Consider the following 15,532-nt stretch of genomic DNA (forward strand, 5'->3'; position numbering starts at 1 on the left):
GCTAGGACACACTGTCCCAGGTCTGATGAGGGGATGCTGCCTGGGCAGTCTCCAAGACCCCAGGGACTTTGCACAACCCATAGCCCTTACTTTTCTAGCCATCTAGAGAGCAGCAAGTTTCAGCCAGCCCCCCAGCCGTGTGTGTGCATGCGTGCTCTCTCTCTCTCTCTCTCTCACACACACACACATACACACACATGCAGACATGACACTAAAGGACAGAACTCGCTGCATGAGGAAACCTGCCTTGGGAGTCACCCACCTACACCAGTCCCACAGCTCATCTCCCTAGGGACTCCAATTCAGCACTGCCAGAGACCAGGGACATCCGCTTTCATAGGACGCCCAGTGAGCAAGGCGTGGCCTCAAGGCAGTGGCCTTTACTGAGTCACAGTCAGTGGAGAAAGACCTTCAGAGACTGAGGGTATATCTGGGCGGCCCCTGCCTCCATCACCGACTTGTCGCTTTGCCTGTCCACTTCCTCATCCTTAAAATGAGGCACGAACCACAGCTACCATTGGGAGAGCACTTACCCTGCGCCAAGCAGCTTAAGTACACTTCATTCTCACAACAACCCTGTGCGAGCCTGTATTTAATGCCCACGAGAGGGGTGGGGACATGGGGGGAAACGGCTTGTCCACAGTCCCATGGGCATCCAGTGGCAGAGCTAGAGCTACAATCTAGCATAATACAGTCTGCCTCCAAGGGGGAGGTAGGAGCCCTCAGGGACCACGCTGCCACACAGGGTCATTAACCTCCAGTGGGATGGGCCCCAGGGCAAAGGCTTCCGTGTGCATGGCATTTATTAATGGTGGAAACTTAAGTTAGGGGACTGGCCCCGGCTGGGTGGGCCCACCGTGCCAAGGGCTACCAGGCAGATGCGGCTGTAAACACTCCTGAGACTGGGAGCCAAAGGCCCTGCTGCTGCTGGCTGGCCTGGCCAGGCCCCACTAAAAATAGATGGGCTCTGGAGTCCAGCTCCCTGAGCACAGCGGGCAGGCTGCTCCCTGCCCCAGCCTCCTCCTCGCCCCTCCCCCCTGCCCCACCAAGCATGAGCCAGGCTTCTAGAAGGAACAGAGATGTTAAGACTTCCACCACAAGCCAAAAAGAACTGCTGAGTTGATGCCCAGTGGTCACGTTCCAAGTCCTGGTGCAGCCGTAATCGCAGAGGTCCAGACCCCAACACCCTACCCATCTCCCTCCTACAGAGGAGGCCGTCGGGAAAAAGGGGGACCACCCGTGCTCTTTTTCCTTTTCCAGAACGGACTCGCACTGTTGACAGCGCTGTGTGGTGTCAGTGTTTGCAGCAGCTTCCGCAGGCGCCCCGGGAATCCCTGGAGCCCGCGGGGAACGAGGCAGCGCTGGCCAGCCGGGGAACAGCGCCGGAGGCCGGGACGAGCGCTCCAAGCGCACCGGGTGAGAGGCTCTCTGGAGCCGGCAGCTGTGGCGCCCGAGGCCCGGGTGCAGGTCAGGGCTCGGCTGGGGATTTCTTTTCAAAGGTGACTTAGAGCGGCTTCGTTAGGGTAGCGCCCTCCCGGGCGGGCCCTAATGGCGTGTTTGGCAGAGTCAGCGAAACGCGGCGCCCAGCGGCTCGGCGGCAGGGGAGCGCCCTCTCCCGCGCCGTCGCCGTCTCCCGCGCCAGCTAGCGGCGCGCACGGGGCCATTTGCAGCGCAGGCAGCCTCGAGAGCGGCCGCGGCGCCACGGCAGGGAGCGAGGCGGCACCATGGAGCTGAAGAAGGACAGCAATGCCGTGTCCATCGATATGCTGCTGATTGTGCACTCGGAGAAGCGGCGCGCCGCGCAGGGCACGCACTCGGACCCGCAGGCGGACCCGGGCGCGCTGCCGCAGCGCAGAGGAGGTAACGCGCGCCGGGCCCGGGCCCCCGGCCCCCGCACCTCGGCCTCTTCGCCCTGGGGCCCGCCCGCCGGGGGGCGCCTCAGGCACCCCCGAATGAGGTCAGCGAGACCGACCCTCTCCCCGCCGCTGCCTGCGCCTCTGCGCCCTGGCACCGGCGTCCCGTGGCAACGCGCAGCCCCGTGATTGCTCCGGGGTTGACTCCCTGCGTGGGCTGGTCGGTGCTTCCGTCAGCCCCCCGGGGAGCCACCTTCCTCCCAGCCATTCTCTGAAGGGTGCACAGCAGGGTTAGAAGATGCCTTGGAGGAAGGGGGCCAGAGCTTCAGACCTGACCCCTGTGTGGCCGAGGCCTGCTCCTCACATGGCACATTGCGGAGCACAGGGGACCCAGGGAAGTCTGTGTGCTGAATCAGACTTTTTGACACGGAGCTCCCTTGGTGTCCTTGCACAACTCCTGGCCTCAGTTTCCCCTATCTTGAAGCCTCTCCTGGCCTCCCACAGTAGAAGCCATAAAGGGTGGTGTAAAAGGCACACAGGCTTGGGTCTGGTCAGCTAAAATCTGCTTTCTTCCACTCTCACGGATCTATTAATTTTACTCTTCCTACAGACTTTCTGAGGAAAGTCTGAGGAAGGGTAGACTGGAAAAATAAAGTGATTGTTTTTATAGAGCAGTTGCAGAAAGCAGCACTCACTGTAATCTCCAAAGAGGACACACTGAAGAGAACACAGATGGGGAAATCACAGATGTTAGATGAGCCCCTCAGAAGTTAGGGAATCAGTCCTAGGTCTAAGGGGAAGCCCTCCCGAACCTTCTGGGGGGCTGGTGTGAAGTTTGTGCTAGGCTGACCATGGGCCAGTGCCTTGGGAGTGATGTTTAATAACCCATGGGGTAGAATGACTTCTGCCTCCTACCTGCCCTCCAGCTCCAGAGCTCCTCGGAGTCTGCCTCTGGCTCTTCTGTCTGCAAAGGCCCTGTGTGCACTGAACCCCCACCTTCTACCTGCCCTGCGGAAGCAGTGGTGCCGTGATTGGCTTGGCCCCCACCAGTCACACAGGCTGGAGCTGCCCCATATTTCCTGGTGACCTCTTGGGGAAAGAAATAGATTCTGGAGGGCTGTGCATGTTATCAGGTACTCCAGTCTCTGGAGGGATTTGGGGCCAGTTGTTTGGGTTACTTGGTTCTTTCATTCTCAGAGCTGCTCCTAGGAGAGGTGGAAATGGCACACCCGGGTATTTGTAATGAGGAAATAGGCAGAGTCCACCTGCTCCTTGATAGAAAAGAAGCTGCCTCTCCTCCAGACACTGTGGTTGAGAAGGCCTCCCCCAGTGTGTGGCAAGGCCAGAGGGCCCCCAAGAGGCCCAGTTCCTGGTCAGCCTATGAGCCCCCTCCTCCCTACCCACCTCGGATTGCATCTCTCCTAAAGGCTCCAACACTAGAAAGAGAGGAAGAGGAACACAGAGAAGCCCCGGAAATGGCAGGGATCAGGACTGTTCCCTGAGGCGTCCCACCCCTAGCACACACCCTACAGGACTCCAGACCAATACATTTCACACTCATGACCATGACTCAAGGGAAGAAGACCTTGCTTGCCAAGGGTCTGTTATTTCTCCTGTTTGTCTCTAAAATTTTCCTGAAGGAGGTTTCTCTCAGACACTAGGCCAGCAGAGAGACTAGTGTCACTTATTTACAATCAGTTCTGTACTGAAGCAGAGGGAGAGTGTCCAGCCCCCAAGGCTGCTGGGCAGTGTTGATGTCCAAGAGACCCCTGGCTAAGCCGGCCTATGGGCCCACACAGCTGAAGGCAGGGAAACACGGAATTAAATTAGCATGTTCCGAGGCCTCCTGTTGGGGCACAAGATCCAAAATGTCCCCACACCTCTTCCAGGCATCTCCTCCTATCTCCCCTCCAGCCCAGGTCCTTGGCTCTGTGAAGGAGGACCTGAGCTCCATAATTGTCACAATGCAGAGGGCTAAGTAAAGATGTGATCGGGTGGCTTTCTGCTGTGTCCTTGTGGCAGAAAGAGCCAGAAGGACAAGGAGGCAAAGAGAGTGTGTGCCAGCAGAGCTCTCTGCTCTTTCCTCTATGGCCCTTCCATTCTCCTTTACACAGTGCTTCTCAAAAGCATGCCTGGACACCCTCACCTCCTATCCTTTGCCCTGGAGGAGGTGGCCTAAAGCCACCTCCACCCAGTCTAAAAGTGCCCCATAGTCAGGTTTCATTCCTCCAAGTTGGTGTGATGTGTGCATTCCACTCCACACAGGTGTCAGCAAGGGTTCCAAGCAGTAAGCCCAGATCCTGGCTGCAGAGAGCACGGGAGAAAAGAAGAGCATTGGGAAGGGACTGGGGGACTTGCAGGGGTTACAAGGGCAGGAGACCCAGGCTAGAGGCCGAGCTTCCTGGAACAGCACCATCCGCAGCCCAGCTGAGCTGGTCTGTTGAGGAAACCTCTGTTGCCACCAAAGGACCCTAGGGACTCCTTCCTCATCAGGAGCTTGATCTTACCGCAGCTGCTCCCGTTGCCAGAACGTACACCATTTCTGTGCCAGGAACTCGACCTCACAGCCGCCACTTCCAGCCATGACCAGAGAGAGAGAGCGAGAGAAAGCGAGAGAGAGCGAGCGCTTCTCTCTTGCATCATCAGGTCCTAAGGTGGAAGCAGACACAGGTTCCTCAGAGTGGCTGTGCCTGGGCCACACTTGTCCATGGTGCATAGGTCCATAGCTTGTCCATAGCTGCAAGGGAGGCTGGGAGACTATCATCCAGGGAGAATTTTCACAGTTTTCCAACAATCACTTGAGTTTCCTATAAGGATAGACCCTCTTTGCCCACCCTCCACCTTACATCATAGCTCTAAAAGCGGGAGATTCCCCGCATAGGGAAATAGGTAGGCAAAATGAATGATGGGCAGCTTCCACAATGTGCCTCCATATTCATGCAGCAGAGATATGGAGTGAAAAATGGGCATCTGTACTGGGAAAATTCTCCCCAAATGATCCTGACAACCACCTTTGAAAACTACTATTCTAATATTTTCCTTTAATGTTTTAAAGTGTGTCTCATTTGTGGGCAGCCTCTCCCGGATGCTGACAGAGCTGGATTCCTCCAGCCCCACCTCAACCCAGATGCATTAGCAGCTGGCCCATCACTTGCTGGCCTGGGTCTTCCCACCGTGGAGACCCTCAAGCCAGACCCTGTATTCCACAGGACTCCAGGGCGTCGGAAATGGAATCCGGAGATGGCAGAGATTCGAAGGAAATGACGTGCATGGTAACGCTCTTTTCATCTTATTTTCTTTACGTCTCTGTAATTCAACACATTGAAAAATGATGGAAACATTCGATTTCACTGGCTCTAGATATCTAATCAATCAGAAAGTGGTTGCTCGTGTTCGCCATGCCTCTGGAGCCACTGTGACCCCAGAAAGTTTTCCTTGGCATTGCATCCCCCAAGTTTTGAGTGTGTTCCCCTGGAGGTGGGGTTGCTCACATCAGGCCCGGAATCCATCTTTTGGAAAATTTTTTCAGAAAGGAGGTGGCTTGTTTGGGGACATTATTACTCCAGGCCTAGGGAGATGGGTGCTGTGTTCCTGTCTGGCTGGGGACCCAGAATATAGTAAGATCTGAGAGAAGTCCATTTCCAAAGCCTCCTTTCTCTGGTGCCGGCTGTCTGTCACCCTGCAGGCCCAGGACAGCTCTGGGAATGCCATCCATGGACTGGCCCTACCAGGTCTTTTTCTGTACCCTTCAGAGATTCGTAAGCTCACCTTCCAAGAGCAAACATCAGCGAAACTGCACTATGGGCACGTGAGAATTCTAACAAGAGTCAGTTCTCCACTCCTGGGGCCCCACTAGGGGTCACATTCAGATCTGGGCTCATCAAATGCTGGCATGAAGAATCCTCTGCAGGTGGAGAATCGGGCCCCCAGCTGAATGAGACCAAACAGCTATGCTCTGCCCTCCTGACAGTAGCAAAAGGGAAGGATGAAATTCTAAATGTAAACGCGTTCATCTGCAGTGTTTCCTTCATGCCAGGCAGGATTCTAGGTGTTGGAATAAAAACAGTCAAGACCCCCTGCCCTCATGGGACCATGTTACTGATTATAGTCATAATGCTTTTCACTGCAATAGAATCCCAGCTCCCTGGAGGTTAAGAGCTTTCCTGTGTTCCTTGCCCTATGCACGTAGACAGATCATACTTGAGACATGCTCCTGCCCTGGGGACCAGCCCTTGGAGTCCCGGCTCATGGGCATACATGGTGGGATGGCTTCCTGACCCTTGCTTCAGGGCCATAAGACAATAGATGCACCTGCTCTACCTGGACCAAAGCAGATGCCAAAGTTAGAAAACTAGACTGCAGGCTCATTAGAATTCTGAGAATCAGACCACCAGCGACCTGTCCCCAAAATGCACAGCAGGCAATGCAAATATGCACGCTTGGCCAGCGTACAAGCGGGTGAGTGGAAAAGTGGGTTGAGGTGGGAGGGAAGAAACACAGCCATCTTCATTTGTTATAGCTCTCTTACCTTGAGTTGTCAGAAATTCATCTTAAGGCTTCTCAGCCATGTTATTACATTAGGAGATGATTGAAATACAGTGAATTTATCCTACTTTTACCATCTGTAGGGCCCCTGATTTGAGGGAAGGTTAGTGGGAAAATACAACAAAATAAAGCGGATCACGGGGCACCTGGCTGGCTTAGTCGGTGGAGTGTGCGGCTCTTGATCTCCCGGTTGTGGGCTTGAGCCCCATGTTGGGTGCAGAGATGACTTTAAAAAAATAAAAATCTTTTTTAAAAATAACTTTAAAAAATGAGGAGTGTGAAAGTAGTTCTTGCCAAACCACCAGAGAAAACTGAGAGTTACAGGTAACTGGAGGCCTGGAGAGAGGCTCTGCAGAGCCTGGAAAAGATAAGGGTTGCATCACTCCACCAGTATAGGTATTTTAAAGTAAAATTTTATGCATGCTTTCAAGTTGCACATGTGCATGCAGAAACTAAAATCACGGCTTCTCTCTCTGTGTTTTCTGACGGTGAGACTCTGCGTACATACTTCCCTCACTGGCGTCCAAGGCACCCAGCCCTGGAAACTGGATGGCTTTCATCTGCAAAGGAGGCAGCTGATGGCTTGTGCTGGTGGAGTGTGCACAAATGTGGCCGAACATGGGGCAGATCCAAAAAGGCACATGTTCCCCTTCTCACTGCCCTGTGTGCTCCTTGTGCCGGGGCGTTGGCAGGGTGGGGGGAGCCTGGACTGCTCCAAACTTTTCCGAGCAGCAGGTGTTCAGGCCCAGCCAACCCCACTAGCCAGCAACGGGCTTCCCCTGCTGTGATTGGCTGCTTTCCTTGGTCCTGGCCGAAGTCTGCCTAGCAGCATGGGGACCAACACCCCATAGCCACAGGGAAACCAGTTGTGCAGCCCTGACTATAAATACCCACAGCAGCTATGCCAGCCAATCGTCCTCCTTGAGGATTCCCTTCCCGGATCCTGTTTCCTTCATCTCCCAGCCCAGCAGGAGATGTAGCCAGCTGTGCCTGAAGGAGGCAGCCTCGCTGTCCTCGCTTGAGTCTGGCCTAGAGCTCCAGACAGACATCACCGTGGATTGGCACACTCAGTGCTCCAAGCCCTAGGCCAGCCCACCGACCTTAGCCCTCAGGGTGAGTGAGGGTCCTGGCTGGGCCTGCTCATAGGAGAATAGACTAGAGCAGGCAGGTTCTCCAGGGCAAGATCCTGCCAGGGGGATCAAAGATCCAGCCCAGCTCAGTGACCTGCCTATCCACCTTGACCACCTTCTGCCTGGGCCCAGGTGTGGGAAGCCTTGAATGGCGGATCTGGTTGGGTGCACAAAGGAAGATGTCTGAATGGAACCTGCTGAGACCAGCGCCCCAAAGACAGGCCTATTTCCAGACACAGGCCCTACCCCTAGTGACCACTTCCAGTGGCAGGCCCGACACTTTTTGCAGACCAGTGGGAGGCCAGGGAGAAGGTGGCAGGCCAGGGTGGTCACTGTAGGGGAAGGCCCTACTGCCACAACCCTGGTCCTTCCCCAGCCCCTCCCGAACACCCCCACCCCATACCTGCAGCAGCCTCAGCAAGACCAGGCCACCGTAGCAGCTGGTAAGGGAAAGATGTAGGAAAAGGCGTTGCTTCCCATAAGAGGGGCAGGTAAGCCTGTGGGTTTCCCCTTCATGGCCTGTGGCAGGAATGGGGCCTTTCTCACAGCAACCTGACCCCACTAGGCTCTGAGGACAGCTCTATGTTCCAAAGACATAAAGATCCCTAGTGCGTGGAGAGAACATTTACATAGTGGGGGTCCTGCGAATGTCCGTGAAACTGACCCATACTGCAGGTCACCCCAACTCCTAAGCTGGAGTAGAAGGCAAGCTGTCCCCATTCTGCTCAGAGGGAGGCAGGAGCTTGACCTAGGAATCAGGAGACTGGGGCCTCAAGTCCCTGGGGGCAACGTCTTTAGCCAAAAGTTAGGCCCAGGCTGCAGGCCTATCAGCTATAAAATTCGGGTAGGAGCCCCACTCCCCGGGCCACTCCACAGAAAGGGTGATGATCAGCAAGGCATCCCTTTGCACTTTGGCAGCTGAGCCCGGCCACACTGAAGCTGGGACCCATGGGAGGGGCACCCAACTTCTCGAGAAGAAACCCAGCCTCTACTGGCACCGCTGAGAGATGTAAGGGTGTGTGCCCACAGGTTCACAGTCACTTGCCTCTGCATTCGGGTGTGTAAAGGGGCTGATTCACACGTGTGTGCACACAGATGGGCACACATTTAGGTCAGGCCTGGCATGAGTTCATCCCCCATCAGCCTGCCTTTCTTGCAGATGCACACAGTTCCCTGGTCGGCCCGGGGCAAATTCCGCCATTGTCCCAGTGGTCACTTCGGATCTGTCTTGCTTCACAGGAAGCTTGGCGGAGAAGCAGCATCCACAGCAGACCCAGGTCATCACGTCCTACGACAACCAAGGTAAGGATTCCCCACGCCCCGTGGCCTCTCCTCCAGCTCCCATCTGTCTGTCTCTGCTCTCCAGGCCAGAAACACAGCAAGGGAAGAGGCAAACTTTCTTCTCTGCCCTGTGGATGCTGGAGCACCCTCTCCCTTTCCTTCTCCCCGCATCCCATGGGAAGCTGTGAGAGGCTGCGGGATGACATGGGAGAGAGTGATCAAGTCCTTGGGCCACAGAACCCACAGCTGTCCTCAGGGCCCTAACTGTCATCACCAGAGCTAACATTTATGAGTGCTAACCATGTGCCAGGCACCCTGGTGGTCCATTTACATAATTATCCTCCTTCAAATGAACTTCACACTCCTATGTGATCCGTACTCTCAGCTGGCCTCGATTTATAGATGAGTAAACTGAGGCTTGGAAAGGTTGTCATATGTCTAAGAGCACAGAGCCAGAAAGCATCAGAGTGGGGGGCAACCTGACCCCCACCTCCCCACAGCTACCCCCAAGACCTTTGCTGTTAACCCTCACACAGCAATGCTTCCACAGAGCTTCTGGAAAGCGGCCTTCCCCCTGCCTGCTCACTGCCCAAGCCTTCCCTCCTCCTGAGTCACAGCGGTTCCCTAGCCTCTCCTTCCGAGACGCAGCCTTCCAGGGCCTTCCAACCAGGGATGAATTTAACTCAGCAAAGGGAAGTGAGAGGGCACTTCCTTGAGAATCCTCACTTCACAGGGATGGGTTCTGGGGGGTTCTGGGAGCCTCAGACAAGGGTGTCACCATGCTGACTCTGCAGTTGACCGGATCTGAGAACACAGGGTGTGTGTCGGGGGGTGGGCGTTAGGGGGAATGAGGCGGCAGGGGTAGAGACAGGAGGACTCTACAGCTATAGCTAGAGGGGAGACCAGGTTAAATAGAGATGCCACCCCCCCACTAACCCCACTCCACCCCCACCCACATACTAACCTCCCACCTTGGTTTCCTGCTCTGTGTTAAAGACTGAGGGCCTGGTAGCTGAGAGCTCTCATAGACTCATCCCTAAGCTTGCACCACTGCTGTTCTCAGTGCTGATGCCCTGACTTGTAAGGAAACTATCTCACCATGTCCAGGGGGCAGTGGCAAAGTAGGAGTCCCAGGAGGACTTAGAGTCTCTCGGGGAATTGCCCTCAGTAACAGACTAATCCAGCATCCCCACAGACAATCCCTGGCAGGCAGTGAGGAAAGGCCTGTCAAGATGGATTAGCAGCAGGAGGCCAAGCTTCCTTGCAACCAGGGCCACTGTACCTCTTGGCAGATGGCTCCAGAACAGGCCCCACTCAGCGGGCCCCCTGCCTTCCCCCTGAGCACACAGCCAAGACAAACCTAAGCCCCCTGCCTCCCCGAAATGGACCAGCAGCACACACCTCACCACAAATCAAAAAGAACCAACACCTCACGAACATGAAAGTGGATTCACCACTACATCACTCATCTTGCTTAGTTCTGGCTACACTCAGCGTTGGGGTCATGGTGTTATCCCTGCTTGTGCACAGGGGATGCTGTGGTCCCCGAGCCTGGTGCACCTGCCAGGGCTCCACAGGGCACTGCCCCCACCGTGTCCCAGGAAGATGGGCGTGGGAAGGGGCCCACCAGGCCCCAGAGCCTCACCTGGCACACCACACCCTTGCTCTCAGGCTGTCAACGTGAAGGCCACTCACGTTCCCCCTACTAGCACTCGAGGCTTCCAGAGAGCAGAAAGAATGGTGGGCTTGGTGTCCTAGGTGCAGAGCAGAGCCTTGTAGGTTGGAATGAGATGGGCCCAGTGGGGTCCTGTGAGAGCCTGAGCCCCAGTGAGGGAAAGGCTGAGCCTCTCTGGGGAGGAACTGGAGTCCAGAACAAAACGGGCAAGGGCTCCTGCCCCTCCCTGCTGAGGGAGACAGACAGCCTTCAGAAGTAAAGTGCAGGGTGTTGAATGAGGCTGAAGGAGGAAACAGAGCCAGGAGGAGGATGGGGGGAGAGTGAGCTCCCAGGGGTGTGTGTTAGTTTCCTATGGCTACTTAACAAATTATCACAAGCTTGGTGGCTGAACGCAGATATTCTCTTCAAGGGCTCTGGAGACCACAAGTCCCAAGTGAGTCTCACTGGGCTAAGTGTCCACAGGGAAGTTTCCTTTTGGAGGCTCCAGAGGAGAATCTGTTCCTCGACTCCTCCAGCTTCCAGAGGCTGCTGGTCCTTCTTGACTTGTAGCTGATCACTCCATTGTCTGTGACCACTGTCACATTGCCTGTTCTCCACATAAGTAGCTCAATCTCCTGACTCCGTTTTATGAGAATCCTTGGGATTACACTGAGGCCACCAGATAATCCAGAATGATCTTCCTCTCTCCAGATCCTTAACTTAGGCACATCTCACAGTCCCCTCTGCTGGTTAAGGTAACATTCACAGGTCCCCAGAATGAGGGCCTGGATGTCTTTAAGGGCTATCACACAGCCTGCCACGTGAGGACAATGTAAAACAGAGTCATTGAGGGAGGCCACCCTGAGAAGATGACATTTCCATAAGGGAGGAGATGAGGAGGCCTGTCTTATGGGCATCGGGGAAGAGCTTTCAGCAGGAGCACCAGGTATGAGAAACCTAACGAAGGGGGTGACAAACAGATCACTGGAATCTTGGATCTTTGTGAGAGGGCTGAGAGGGCTGCCTCAGAATATCAGTCTGTAATGGGTGGGTGGGTGGAATGACAGGACCGTGATCCCCCGAGTCCCTGTGATTTCAGGCCCCAAAAGTGACTCCTGAGTTTCCTTTTGAGGCTTCTGTCCTTCCAGGTCCTGCACCCTTGTCCACACGCAGGCACTCTGGAACCTTCATTGATAATGCAGGCACTAGGGTCACACTGCCCGCACTTCCAGACCTGGAACATTCCAGTGGGCTCTGCTCTGCAGAAGGAACCCTGAAGGGCTCTGAGTTTCAAGAGCCCAGTGAAAGCTGGAATGGGTTAGCAAGTTAGGGGCATGAGAGACGCCCTTTGTCATCCCCCCAAGCCTCACGGGTGCCCCCCCCCACAGTGGTCTCAGCACACTCTGCTATCAGGGGTCATCTGTGATGAGAACTGCTGGGTGGGCCTTTCCCGCTGCGTTGGCCGAAGACTGGTGAAGAGTCTGCAGAGCTGGACTGCCCCTGCCGCCCTCTGGCGTGTGCTCCCGGGGTAGCAGGGGCACCTCTTCTTGGGTGTGGACTGCTGCTCCCCAGGCAGAAACCACAGCATGCCTCTGCCAAGCACCTACCCTGGAGCTCTTTCTGAGTGTCTCTGAATTACAGATGCTTTAGCTGAGGCTTCCTGATTCTCGACTCCTGCAGGGAAAGATTTCCAGGCAAAGAACCCGGTTATTAACCCGAGTTCCAGTTCCAAAAAGCGTTAGTGAGGCCCCTTCAGCCAAGGGTGGCAAGTATCTGACGTGAATCCCCCAGCCCCTGCCCCCAGCCACACACATACACACCCACACATGTGTGCACACTCACACACACACTCACGTTCCCACAGTCCTCGCTAATTAATCGACACTCCAGGCAGCCACTTCCAGTCAGTCAGAGTTAATGAACAACGGGAAATCTGTTTGCCATCTCTGCATTAGATATTCTGAGCAAATTAGGCCTGGAGACAAACCCTCATTCAAACCTGCAGAGACCTGGGGAGAAGTTGCTAAGGGGGAGAAGTCTCCTGACCAGGTACAAGGTAGACCCCAGGCGGTCGGCCATGGCCGTGCTGGGGCTTGCCGGCTGCATCTCCATATCTCAGAGGAGAGGGAAAAGGAAACAGAGCTGGTGGCATCTGGGAAAGGGCCCCAGCAACCACTTGTCAAGGGGAGCGGGAGACACCTGTGAATGTGCTGCTCCTAACACACCCAAGGCTGCAGCTTCAGGGGTGTTGTTTGGGTGACAACTGGCAGAACCGGGGAGGGGCACCGTGGGAGAGCTAGCCAGGTGACCTGACATCCCAGGAAGGGTCTCCTGTGGGTTTGGCTATGACCGTTAAGATTGGTGTCATGGTATCTGACTGTACTTGGGTTTTAGTCCTTACTTGAAATTTTGCTCCAAAATTTTATCATCGGAATATTGGTCAAGTTAATTTTTGTCTTAAATTAAGAGTTTTGTGTGATACAGGAATGTAGTAGTCTGCAAAATCTTACCATTTCACACCTTTAGGAAGCACAGAGCTCCTCAGTGACTCTTGCTTATGTAAGACAGCACACCCAGGCCCAGTTTCTCAGGCAAAGAAGTGCCCCCTCCAGCCACCCTGGCAAGGGTCCTCACACACCTGTGTGTGTGTGATAAGAGTGGGTATCACACTCCCACAGATCAGGGAGGCCAGGGAACTTTGTTGTTTTCCTCAAAGGGGGCTGATAAGCAATGCTGCTTTGGGGGAGAGTCAGGAAATGGGGCTCAGGAGAATAGTGGAAGTTGAGCTCCTATCCATGAGCAGGTAGAGAAGTGGAAGTACAGGAAAGAGAGAAGGGATTGGAAATGGCTGGTTGGACCTTGCAGGCCACATCAGTGTATCAGAATATCTCAACAGCCACCCTCTGCCAGGGCTTTAATAGTCCCTTGTTCTTCAGCTCACTCCTTCTTTGACAAAGAAGCATGGCTGAATTGGGGGTGGTTGGAAGGGCCTAGATGTTAGATGTGAGAAATTTGGGGAAGGGGTTTATTGTTGAGCCCTAAACCAAGTTGTTCGGGTTTGCAGCTTCTTACAGCTTCTGGGTATTGTTCCAGTCCAGAATTTTCTGAATTGTGTTTCACAAAATAGTACTGGGTCATACTGACTTCTTCACTGCAGGACTTCTCAGAGCATTACATGCTGAGACCTGAGAAAAGGAGAGACAGTGGGCAGGTTTTTAAAATCCGTTTCTTGTAAGGCATCTTGCAGCCAGGTACAGCTTGGCACTCACTTTGGAAAACACCTGAAAGTGTTTCAGATGGAAAAAGTGAAAAGGCAAAGGACGACCGGCCCATGCAGCATGAGAAGACACACAGGAAATGCTTGCTTCTGGCAATGGCACCCCGATCCTAGGACCAGAACCGAATTATGCTTTGAATTCTGAAATACTTAAAGTCAATTATAAAATCACACACTGATTTTCTTTCACAGTGAATGTGCTAGAAACTACACTCAAAGTGATGTTAACCTCTACAGAGTAATGCTACTTGGAAGGCCACATTGTATCTTACAAAATTATTTGAGAATTACCCTCTTTGGTATGTAGAGCAAGTTTATGAGCCACACAAGAAAGTCAATATTGTTACTCTGTGAAAAATAATTGCAATACATTTAGCAGGGGACCTGTTAATAAAAAGAACTCTTACAAAATTAATAAGGAAAAAAATACATGAGTAGGAAAATAAACAATTCACAAAAGAAGAATTTTAAATGGCTAATGAACATATGAAAAATACACTAAAAATTAAATACACAAAGATGAGATGTCATTATTCATTAATAAAAATTTCCGAGATTGATAAAAATCAAACACCAGTGAGTATATCAGTGACCTATTTTTATATTGCAAATCACCCCAAAACTCAGTGGCTTAAACCAGTAAGCGTTTACCAGCTCACAAGGGCACAGGTTGGCCAGGCGTGCTTGCCTGAGACACACCCAGTTCACCGCAGGTCTTGGCCCAGTTTGCTCCTGTATTCGTGGTCAGCTGGTAAGTTGGCTGGAGACCAGGTAGGGTAGGGCGGCCTCACCTGAGATGCCTCTACTCTGTTCCACGTGGTCTCTCCTCCTCCAGCAGGCCAGCCTGGGCTCATGCACATGGCATTTGTGGCTAGAATCCCAAGAATGAGGACAGAAGCTGCAAAATTTCTTGAGACCTAGGCTCAGAGCTTGCCCAGAATCACTTATATTAACATCATATGCTAACTAGCCAAACCACATCGTAAGGACAGACAGCTCACATTCAAGGAACAGAACGAAAGACCTCTCAGAGTTTTGTGACCAGTTCTTCGTTCAAATACAGCAAACACAGCGGGCATCCTCTCGTGCTGAGGGTGTGGTCCTCAAATGATAAAATCATTCACCGGAAGTTTGCTAGTATATAACGAAAGTCTTAAAAATCTCTATAAGCTGTGATCCATACTTAAGAATTTATTCAAAGGAACTGATTTGAAAAGAGCATAAAGAGATGTGTATCAGAATGTTCAGACATCGCTGATTATAAGAACAAAACATTGGGGAAAAGTTAACTATCCTACCAAAAGGGATGGCTTATGTGGATTATAAACCCTGTGTAGAATAGAGTACTATGCAGCCCACTGAAACTGATGACGTAGGACTATATTCACTGACATGTGAAGAGTCAAGAAAAGAAAGCAGGTTACGAAGAACATGTTTACTATACTACTGCTTTGGACTTTCACTCTTTATTTTATATCTTCCTGTATCATCCAGATTCTTGTTTTAATTCTGCTCAGGCTTTTTTGTTCAGTAGGTACTTATTTTTTTGTTTGTTTTAAATTACTAAATTCAAATTGTATATAGTTTAACAGGTTTTAATGCATGCATAACGCTTGCTCATGATACCACCCCTACATTCAGAATACAGGGCACTTCTGTCACCCCAAAATTCCTTTGTGCAGAATCTCCATAATTATATCCTCTTGCCTCTCCTAAGAGTTTCTTTGCATTATTGAGAAGTATTCCTTTATATAGATGTAGGACCGGGTGTTTACCCATTTACCCACCGAAG

General features: G+C 52.9%; 1 protein-coding gene across 1 annotated transcript in view; it reads left to right on the forward strand.

Moving 5' to 3' along the window:
* Window positions 1-1,583: 1,583 nt before the first annotated feature.
* Window positions 1,584-15,532, forward strand: part of KY (kyphoscoliosis peptidase) — a 47,296-nt gene continuing 33,347 nt past the window's right edge. The window contains exons 1-3 of the mRNA XM_047736397.1: window positions 1,584-1,860; window positions 5,063-5,125; window positions 8,768-8,830. Coding sequence (XP_047592353.1) covers window positions 1,725-1,860; window positions 5,063-5,125; window positions 8,768-8,830 — 262 coding nt within the window. The 5' untranslated portion in view covers window positions 1,584-1,724. The remainder of the gene's footprint in view (window positions 1,861-5,062; window positions 5,126-8,767; window positions 8,831-15,532) is intronic.

This window comes from Lutra lutra, chromosome 1 (genome assembly GCF_902655055.1).
Source record: "Lutra lutra chromosome 1, mLutLut1.2, whole genome shotgun sequence".
In the NCBI taxonomy this organism is placed as follows: Eukaryota; Metazoa; Chordata; class Mammalia; order Carnivora; family Mustelidae; genus Lutra; species Lutra lutra.